Source organism: Maylandia zebra, linkage group LG8 (genome assembly GCF_041146795.1).
Source record: "Maylandia zebra isolate NMK-2024a linkage group LG8, Mzebra_GT3a, whole genome shotgun sequence".
Classification (NCBI taxonomy): domain Eukaryota; kingdom Metazoa; phylum Chordata; class Actinopteri; order Cichliformes; family Cichlidae; genus Maylandia; species Maylandia zebra.
Genome location: NC_135174.1, coordinates 27,621,455 through 27,632,321, shown reverse-complemented (window position 1 = coordinate 27,632,321; position 10,867 = coordinate 27,621,455). Strand labels below are relative to the sequence as shown.

At 38.8% G+C, this 10,867-nt stretch overlaps 1 protein-coding gene across 1 annotated transcript; it reads left to right on the top strand.

Annotated features, from left to right (window-relative positions):
* Positions 1-437: 437 nt before the first annotated feature.
* On the top strand, positions 438-6,514 carry ccr10 (chemokine (C-C motif) receptor 10). Its single transcript, XM_004565930.4, has 2 exons — positions 438-471; positions 4,179-6,514. Exons 1-2 carry the CDS (start codon positions 447-449, stop codon positions 5,303-5,305), a joined length of 1,152 nt encoding a protein of 383 aa, XP_004565987.3. The 5' UTR covers positions 438-446; the 3' UTR covers positions 5,306-6,514.
* The last annotated feature ends 4,353 nt before the right edge of the window (positions 6,515-10,867 follow it).

Genomic DNA, 10,867 nt, shown 5'->3' with positions numbered 1-10,867 from the left:
ACCTACTATCAGGATGATTCAACATGATCATACACAGATTTTCAAAACAGAAGCTTCATTGAGCTTTTATATATTTTATTTTAATTTAGAGCTGAATGAGCATTTATTGAAATAAGCTGCATATATAAGTGAATAAAAGAGAACAGAAAGAAGCCACAGCATGCTAGGGAGTCGACTTTGTATGAGAGAACAAAGCACTGATAGGCAAAACCCATTCTAATGATTTATCTTGATTGCACTGTTTTAATAAAGCCAAGGTACCATAAAGATCTATGTGAATCATCACAGTCGGTTCACATCCTCCTGAGGAAACAAACAGCTGGGGTACGGCGAGGTCAGCAAAACACAGAGTGTGTTTCATTGGTTAAGGTTTACCCCAAAGGCGTGTTTTTAAACATGAGAGTTTCACTGATCTCTCCAACTGCCACAGGAGGAGCACCAAGGACATGCTCAACACCTCTAATAGTACAGGTAAGGGCTCTAAGACACGTAACTATAAAAAAAAAATGCAAAATGTAAGCTAAAAGACAATGCTTTCACATGTTTTGATGTGCAGATGCATATATGTAACAGTAACTTTACAAAGAACCAAATTTAGTGATTTTAATCAGTTTGCTGTGAAAAATCCACCAAGTTGAAATGTCTGGGAGTGTGGTTGTGGTTCATAACAAATCTGCAGCCACATATGACTCATAATCACTTGATTTGTGAAAACTATACCAAAGGTATGACTACCAAATTGTCAGAATTATTTCTCCCTAACCATAGAAGTGACTGTAAATTGTAAAGCATAAGCTGGGGGTTTACTCCGTCACAATGCTATTAGAAAGATGTATGCTTCAGTTAAAAATATAGTATTCTTATTTGCTACACTGATGATAAAAATATGAAACTGGCTCTTGAAAGCTGCAGGCCGACATGAAAATGTGTGAAATATAACAACGCCTGCCTACTCAAATAAAGCATTTTTGAGTTTGGTGGGGTTGTTCTCACTTTCAGGTTGATTGTAAGAGGAGGTAAAAGTTTCCTGATATTGTGACGTAAGGCACAGTATTCTGTTGTTGTTAATAAAGATTAAAAATAATAATTTTAGTGCAAAACATATTTAGAGTTCAAACTGAATCAGGGAAAAATCCATGACCAATATAAATGTCTTGTTTTTTAAAATGCAAAGTGCAACAGCAAGAAAAATGTTTCAGTTTGTTTAAAATCCACCCAAAAAATAATTATTCTTCTCTAAATATTTCATGACAAACCATTTGTAGACAAATAGCTGTAGCAGCGGCACAAATGCTGCACATCCTTTGCGGATAAAAGTATATCCGTGTTGAACATTGCATTGTTTTTAAAAATTTATAAACAAGAATTTGATAAGCCTTAAAACCAAAAAGAAAAAAAACCCAATTTTTTGTTTTACTTTTTAATTTAACATTAAAGTTTAGGAACGTTGCCCATAATTCTTTTTATTTAGACGTATTCATCGCCTCATCAACATAAAGAAAATCAGTAGCAAATTGAAAAAGCAGCAAAAAGTACTGCTGTGTTATATCTGGTGCTTCCATGACTAAAATCTGAAATAAAGGGATGAATTTAACGCCTCTAATGTGCCAAGAAACCCACATCCCAATGTTTACAAAACAGTCTTTTGGATGTCCAAGTTCTTCAGATTTTAGTCTTTTAAACTGAATCAAAATTTTAAACCATAAATGTTGTGATATATATAATTTGTCTTTTATGCATTTACAGAGTAAGCCCACTACTGAGAAAAGAATTAGCTCAAAGGCAGATTGAAGGCTGACGTGTCAAAGTCAGAGAAGACGAACAATCAGTGGCACGCAAAGTGCTGTTATGAGTGTTAACCCAGGCATTGAAATGCACAGTAATGTTTTGTATATTTTATAATATTTATAAAATGCTGTCTTATATAAACACATACGTAGAATATGAATTAGCATGGACCAGGAATATATCCAAGTCCGCTCCTTTGTCCATCGTTAGAGAGCGATATTTAAAGTAAGCAGCTTGCAAACCTTACTTTTAGCGGTCAGTGCTGTTAAACGCTTTAATTTACGTGTATTACTAGATTATGTTTTTAAGTAGTTAAATGCGGAAAAAACACATCTACTAGAACAAATTAGTGTGCAGAAAGGGGAAAGTTTTTCTTATTTTATTAAATTACACATGACAAGGTTATTAATGCAGGCTTTTTCTTTCAACCCTGACCCTGTATGAACTAGAGAGAGCTAATATTGCTAACAAATTATAGTGTTCTGTATGTCAGACATCTCCATTCGCCCAGACGTTTCTAATAAGGGAGATTTTCTGTTAAGTATTGCACATGACTTACATTATTTCGAGTATTGAAAACTTTACTCCCATCCTGACTGATTCCACATTTAACTGCAACCCTCACCTAACTCACACTAAGAGCAGAAAATCACACTGGCACCAAACCCTCTGACACAAGCCCGTCTACACGTTTTCCTTTTCCTCTTACCTTAATGTGTATCCCCACCATCAAACCGACAAGTTAAGAGAAGAAACAGGATTGCTGTAATAAACTTAACATTGTGAGCAGCCTGTTCAAACAGGCACATCGCTGAAGATGAAATGATAAAAAGGTGATTGTGGAAACTGTCTATAAAGGCTGTTAGCACGCGACACTGACTGATCTGTAAACCTTAAGCTACCCACGATTTCCCCTGTACCAACGACCTGATGCCAGTGTCACGCAACATGCTACGAAATGACTAAAATATCACAGCCGCCTAGTCAGACTGAAGAGCTTTGCTGCAGATCTCTCACTTTCAACCTGATTGTAAAGGGGTTGGTATTTCCTGATATCGTGACGTGCAGGGCAAAACATTGCTCAAAATCAGCCCCGGCTTCATGTAAAAGGAGCACTGCAGTTTTTGAACAATAATAAGTACTCACGCAAGCTGGTCTTTCTGTGGCATTTTGGAGAAGTACAGAATGACTCAAGACATTCATTACAGACATGTCAAAACAGCAGGAAGTTTTTCATATGCAGTCTATTTGCCCACAACTGACTGCTTTAACTTTATGTTGTAAATAAAATGCAGAAGGCAAAGTCTGTTCAGGAAAATTTCAGGTCCAATCTTTAGTTATATGTTGCCGTTGCACTCAACTCCATGCTTGCTTACTCTTTATTAAAGCTTAATATCATGGCCTGAAATGACATGGCCCTGCAGCTGTTGGGGTGTTATCAGTGAATAGTTGAGATGTGCCCTCTACTATATGAAAGGAAACACAACTCATAATGGGGGGAGTTTTTCAAGCAGCACATTGTCGTTAGCTGCTTCACAAGAGGGTCCTGGATCCATAAGAGGACATGCTTGGGCAGGTTTTCTCCTGAAACTCTGTCTTAGCCCAGCACCCTCATGCAAAAAAGATTAGAAATCTTCTTTGCATGAGTTTCACTTCCTGCTTAGATAAATGTTAATAAATGTTGCAGTGGTGCAGCTACAAATAATAGAGGGAGGAGACAAAAACCACAAGTCAGAGCAGCTGTTTAGTAACCAGCTTTCTGGTTGTAGTTTGTGTACATAATTACTGACAAGAGTAAGCAGAATAACTCACTTGATGAACAAACATTTAGAAATTGAATGCATACAGGCTATAAGAACAGCAGCGACTACAGGAATCAACATATGACCGTAAATTTCCTGTAATATCAGGAAATAAGCTAATGTACTGAAGGGCCTTTTGGAAAGACCCAATCAATAGTATACATGTCTGCTGACCATGTCCCTCAAGTACCGACTTTCAATTTATGACCCAAACATGTCCTTATTAATCTGTCATAATAAGTGTCAGTCTTACAATCACAAACCAAATATAATCCTGACCTGGTGGTGGCCACAGAGTGTGTCTGAGCCCAGTTTATTCCAATCTGTTTGCTAGTTTTCAAGTTGATTTACTGAAAGGCAAAAAATGTCAGCCTCTTGTTGCTCCAAGAGCAGATGTGGGCAATTATTTTTTCCCTAGGGACCGCATGTGATACTGGGATACTTTAGGCTTAAATGATACAGTTAGCCCCAAATTACGTGTGAAAGTTAAAGTGCCCACAGTGTAGGGGAAATGCTGAGGATCACCAATAGTATTTATTTATTTATTTTAATAATTCTTTGACTTACAAGTTTTATTTTCTCCAACAGCAATGCCTGACTTTACTATAGAAGATTACCCCTTCAATATAAGTAATGACTCATATTCCGAAGATTATCCTGACAATGAAGACTGGTGTGAAGCTGATGACCACCAGGAGGACGTCATCAAAACCTTCCAAGCTTGCGCTTTCACCGCCATCTTCCTGCTTGGCGTTGCAGGAAACTCCCTGGTGATCGCCACCTTTGCTCTCTACCGCCGCTTTCGACTTCGTTCCATGACCGATGTCTTCCTGTTCCACCTGGCGCTGGCTGACCTCCTCCTGCTCCTCACACTCCCATTGCAGGCCATTGACACTCACCAGGGTTGGATTTTCTCCTATCATCTCTGCAAGATCATGCGTGCAACCTACGCCATCAACACATACAGTGGTCTGCTGCTACTGGCATGCATCAGTGTCGACCGCTACATGGTAGTAGCACGAGCGCAGGAAATGCTCAGGCTGCGCAGCCAAATCCTAAAAGCTGGGAAGCTCACTGCCGTGGGGGTATGGCTTGTTGCAGTGGCTCTAAGCATCCCTGAAATCTGCTTCTCAGGGGTTTCAAAGAGCTTCTCTGGGAATTCAAGCAACAAAACTGAAGCGTACTGTGTCATGCAAGTAAGTGGTCAAATAAGACTGGTTCCCAGTGGCGTGATCATCACCATCTTCTGCCTGTCCCTCGCCATTATGGTGGCAAGCTACACTTCGATTGCTCGAGTGCTGTGGGAAGGGCACGCACATCGGCGAGGGAAGCAATGGCAACGGCAGCGTACACTGAAGCTGATGGTTGCCCTGGTGCTGGTTTTTCTGGTATTCCAGCTGCCATACACTGCGGTGCTGTGTCGCAAAATGTTTGGCCCGTTCTGTGGTCTGATGTTGGAGTACATCACCTGCACGCTGGCGTACACCCGCTGTTGCCTCAACCCTATCCTCTACGCCCTGGTAGGTGTGCGTTTCCGTCAGGACGTGTTGAGGCTTATCTACGATTCAGGCTGCCCATATCGCAATCTGGTTGTGCCACAGACGGTGAACTCCACATCAATCTCCGCCTCCTCACCTGCTCTCACCGTGCTTTCGGCATGCTCTCCAACATCTCCCGATGGTCCCGTTGCCTTCAAGTTTTCGGAAACCAAATAAACTCTGAGTGGACGATGAACTGCTTTGCATATATTGTATTATGTTGTATTTTTTATATTTCGTACAGCTGTTATGAAGAACCAAAAATTTAAATAAACATTATTAGAAATGGAACATCTTATATTCAGTTGTTGGTAACTTGTTGGTAAGTCAAGCTGAATGGCTCACCCCATGAAAATTCAATACGTTTGTCCTACCTGACCCCTTTAGCTCTATATAGATATATATTAGGGGTGCAACAATACTCGTATCGATATTGAACCGTTCGATACAGTGCTTTCGGTTCGGAACGCATGTGTATCGAACAAATTTTTTTATTTATTTTATCAACTTTTCTTCTGACGATGCTGTCTGTGTTGAGCGCTCAGTGAATCTGCGTTCGACTACTCCGCCCGCCTAGGCTACACTGTCGAGTGCAGATCCACTGAGCGCAGCGCAAGCCAGCAAGACAGAAGCTAAGCTCATTGCAACATGGCAACTGCCTCAACGCTACCCGAAATTGAGCCCCCCCCACCCTCATTCAGATCTGGCGTTTGGAACTATCTTGGTTTTCATGTGAAGCATGACCCTGATGGTAAGCGCGTCATGGACAAAAGTAAAACAGTATGTATCTCAATTGGTGGGAACTAGTGCGTTAGCGCAGTTAGCTTGTTAACGTGTTGACTCCGTCCAGCCCCACGCACGGGGCGATCCGCGGTAACTCGTTAACGGAGATTTGCCGCGTTATGGCGTTAATGTCATTTTAACGAGATTAACGCTGACAGCACTAGTGGGAACACAACGAATATGACTGCACATTTACGCCGACATCATCCTAGTGCAAAGACAAGTGGAAGCAGACAAAAACAACAAGCACGCATGCTACAAACTTTACCCGAGTCCTTTAGACAGCCGTTAGCACAGGATTCTCCTTATGGGGACCTGATATGTTTAATATGCTGCTGAGAATATAGCCCAGAAGAAGCTATAGTATAGCTTTTATTTTGGAAGGAGACATTTCTCTGTAATAAACTCTCTTTTCCAAAGATGAGTGATTCCACCATCAGATAGATTTTTTAATTATTATTATTTTGCTGTTTCAGCAACATTAAATTCAAAAACTACTTTTGAGTTAAATATATATTTATAATTTTAATAAATGACAAATTAAAAAGGCATGAACATTTTTTTGTATCGAAAAAATATCGAACCGTGACACCAAAGTATCGAACTGAATATATGCACCCCTAATATATATATATATATATATATATATATATATATATATATATATATATATATATATATATATATATATATATAAAATTTTTATTTTACTTTTTGCTTTTTCAGTGTCATTTCAAACCTAACAAACTTCATGTAATTCTAGAAGAGCACCAAAATATAGGTAAAAAGGAGATCTTTCATGTAACACCTTGTCACATCCAACCACCTATCCCAGATATGACCAGTGATGGCGCTGTTCCTTAAAAAAAGTAACATATTCCACATGACTTTTTTTTCCATTTTGTTGAGTAACGCCGAACGTTATTTATTACTCATTGGAAGATTGATTATTTCATTCATTACACTACTCTGCATTACATTTGTGTTGACCCGTAACATGATCTGAATGTATTGTCACATAATTACCAGTAAACTTTAAGCTACAGCTCCACCAACCAACCCAAATCCCTATCCTTTTTTTTTTTTTCAAATCCCTATCCTGATGACGACACACATTATGTATGAACACACAACTGACAACACAAAGTGGCAGTGAAAGCCTGAAGAGACTTCAAAGCTACGATCTTACAAACCTGATGTGTCATCAGTGAAGATCAGGATCCAGCCGTAAGCATTAGGAGGGCCAGCATCGCCAAAGCATTCATAGCATGAAGACAATGTTTGAAAAAAGGTTACTGTACAAAAACGCAGCTTATTTGAAGATAGACCACAGCTTAGTTATATGTGCTGTTATTCACCGCAGTATACAACGGGGTGACTGACAAGACTGTCAAATGTTTGTATGTAAATATCCGATGTTCTTACTTCATTCTTAATGTGACTCTGTAGCCCAATTATTCTTGCTTTATTTTGTTTGTTTGTTTTGTATAAATTACAATAAAGTTTCATTTTAATTTTGTAGATATTTGCCTTAAGACTTGCTTTTTGTTTGAATCAACGCCTTACGGTATATTTTAAGAGCTATAGCAGATCTATAAAAAAACCAAAACCTTTAATTTCAGAAAGGGGTTGAAACAGCCAGTGAAACCTTTGAACACATTTTGTCTCTTGAATTATTTTAGTGTGTTTGATTTACCCAACAAAAGCATGTAACTAGCAGGATTAAATAATCTGCATTAACAGACTCCGAGGCAGAGGAACTAGTTGAAGACAGTTTGGTTAACTTTTAGCAGAACTACATTACCCAGCATAAACAGAGTTTCTAATTTAACTCACACTCTCTACACTTCTGGTTTCACTGGGAGTTCTCACAAGATAGTCCAAAATGAATGAAGCTGTTGTCTAAAATGTTACATTTAGGGCATTAACTGTATATTTTCTTTCATTAAAATTTCATGTTGCTTTTGATTTAAGGGGTTGACACAACAGATTTCTATGGGTTTTATGAGTGTCAGCTATTTTAAAATAACTTTTTGAGAATATTTACCTTTTAGATTAGGTTTAATTACACAGACCTTCCTTTTACTTTGGCCTTCAAACCAGAATATTTATATTTGCAGGTCTTATTGAATAAATTCAATAGAATTAGGACAGTAAGAGATAATACATTTTGCCAATAAGAAATATAGAGATGCGTGTTTTTGGAGAAATTTTAAAAAACTTAAGAAAGCTCATTTGTGAGTAGGAATGCAAAAGATCTCACTGGTTCTATCAGCTTTTCTCTTCCTGCAGAATTCAGAGCTGACTGGATTTGGCTGACCTTTAGTCTTGTTTCACTCTTTGGTGACACAATAAATCCTCAGAGCTTAGAGGAGTGTTAAGTTTCCAGTCATAAAATTACTCAGAGATTGGTTGAGTGTCAGTTGAACCATTCACAGAAATGAACACCAACCCCCCTCTCATTATCCGGCTCTACAGACTCATCATTAGTACGGCTCGTCTGCCATGACTGGTTGGGAGCTAGAGAAAGGGAAGAGACATGAAAAAGAGAGCATAGGCAGCGACTGATGAAGAGACAGAGAACACAAACAAGCCAAAGTGGTATACATACACATGGGGAGTGAAAATAATAATGAATTGCCATAGTTAAGTTAGAAGTAATGAATGCATGAACTAGTTTTTGAGTATCAACCTGCAATAGAATGCTTCCAATTTTAGAGACAGTGCACGGATGAAGTAAAGCAGTGCTACATATTTGTTTAATATCTGCATTGGAGGACATGTCTTCATCAAAAATGACACCAAGATTCTTCACAGTGTTACTGGAGGCCAACGTAATACTATCCAGGATGGCTATCTGGTTGGCTGGAACGTTTATATGACTTTTAGGACCAAATATAATATTCTCAGTTTTGTCATTATTTAGTCATTCAGGTCTTTGTCTCTGAGACATGCCTGTGTCATGTGACTTCATGGACAGAAATAACTCATCATCTGCAAAGCAATGAATATCTATGGAGTATTTTCTAATAATGTAAACAGAGTTGGTGCTTGCACAGATGATTCAAACCACTGCAGCACATTTCCTTTAATAGCAGCTTGCAACAGTCAAGCTCTGTATGACATTGTTGTGATCGGCAGTGTCGGAAGCTGCAACGAGGTCTAGCAGAACAATCAGACATGAGACGCTATAAGATTAGTTGTAACCTTCAGTAGTGCCGTCTCTGTGCTATGATGGATTGTGAAACCTGACTGAAACTCTTCCAATAGACTGAGGTCTGTTTTCTTTCACCACTGACAAATACGGAGGCTTTTTTGTAGAGCAACAAACTATTTTTCTGGGCCAAAAAACATCTCTTATACTAGTGCAATATCATTTCTACTCCAGCTTTAAGACGTGCATTTGTGAGTTATACCCCGGAGTCAGGCACTTCTGATTTATTTTTTATTTTTTTGTAGAGGAGCCACAATATCTAAAGTTGTACGTACTGCTCTGCAGTAATCTCGTAGTGGGAGTAGGATTTAGGTACCTGCATGTGTTGGCACTGAAAATGATAAAGAGGGAAGGTTTTTTTACAGCACTTTCAGAAATACATATAGCGTACTACAGTTCTTTGAGCTAAAATGAAATGTTATTGAGAAATGGTTTTCAATGTTATTTTCCATGTCACATGTCAGGACAAAATCCACAGTGTGACTAAAGCTGCGAGTGGGCTCATTTACACGCCAGCTGAGTCTAAATCATAAATAAAAACCTGGTGTTGAGTTTGTTTTTTTCAGTCTCTACATGAATGTTAAAATCAGCTACTGTCATTTTTTCTCTGAACTGAGCACAGATAAAGATCAGACAGAAATCAGACTGGAAACTCTGCGTAAGGGCCAGCTGTGACGATAGACGACAACAAATAGAACTGGGTCCTATTTTTCCATTTTAAGACGAAGAGTCAGTCAAATAAATCAAAACCTTGTCTGAGTCTACAGTGAATTAATAAGCTGGAACGTAAAATTGTTGCTATTGCTCCTCTTGTACCTGTGCTTCAAGGATTTTTTCTAGCATTTTCTTTTTGTTTTAGGTGGACTGGGAGCAGACAGCCTCTGGGGTTTGAAGTAACCGTCATCAATCTATTGGAATAAATAACGTTTTGAATTTGCGATCTATGCCTGTTGTAAGTGGTGATTAGACTGGAGCAAAATATCTGGCAGTGGTTCACTTTTCCTTCCACTTTTCCTCTTGCCTGGCTGCTCCATATTCCATTTATTTCCCAGCATACCCACTATCTCTTCCCTGCACATGTCCAAATCATCCCAGCCTCGCCTCTCAAACCTCTTCTTATCGAAGCCTCTGGGAAGAAAGGCTTTTCGGACTTCTCTAACCACATTGTTGCTGTCACTCATGCTGAGTCCTACTGATTGAAAAATCTATTTTGCAAACCTTGGTCTTAACATTTTTCACAAGACTTTTTAGTCACTTAGTTTTCTGCTAGCTCACTGGATAATGAGAGGTTAATCACAAGCACACTCAGACACACCCCTGCTACTGACTGAAGTGACGACTAATGTGATAGATAAAGCAAAATATTCTAAACCACGTTCGCAACAGTATGTTTTAGACCAAAAGAGCTCTTCAGTCATGCAAACACGAACTTTTCATAGTTGAAGGAAAGGAGAGTATTGCTAAATATACAATGATAAAAATTATTTCTTGCAGGTGGTTTCCTCCTAGCTGTTGCTTTCTCTCTTATAGTAAATGGGCTGATGTCACCAACATGTAACTTTGAGGGTAACTATCTGTAAAAAACAGGGTTATAATTGTAACAAGAAGTAACACCTCCACTGACCAAAAGAGGAAAAAAACATTATGAAGTTCGCGCCTGCAGAGGAACGTTCATATGCCGAAACTATCCTGTTCTGGTAACTGACATTACCGTGTCATTGTGTTTTGTTTTGGGGTTTTTT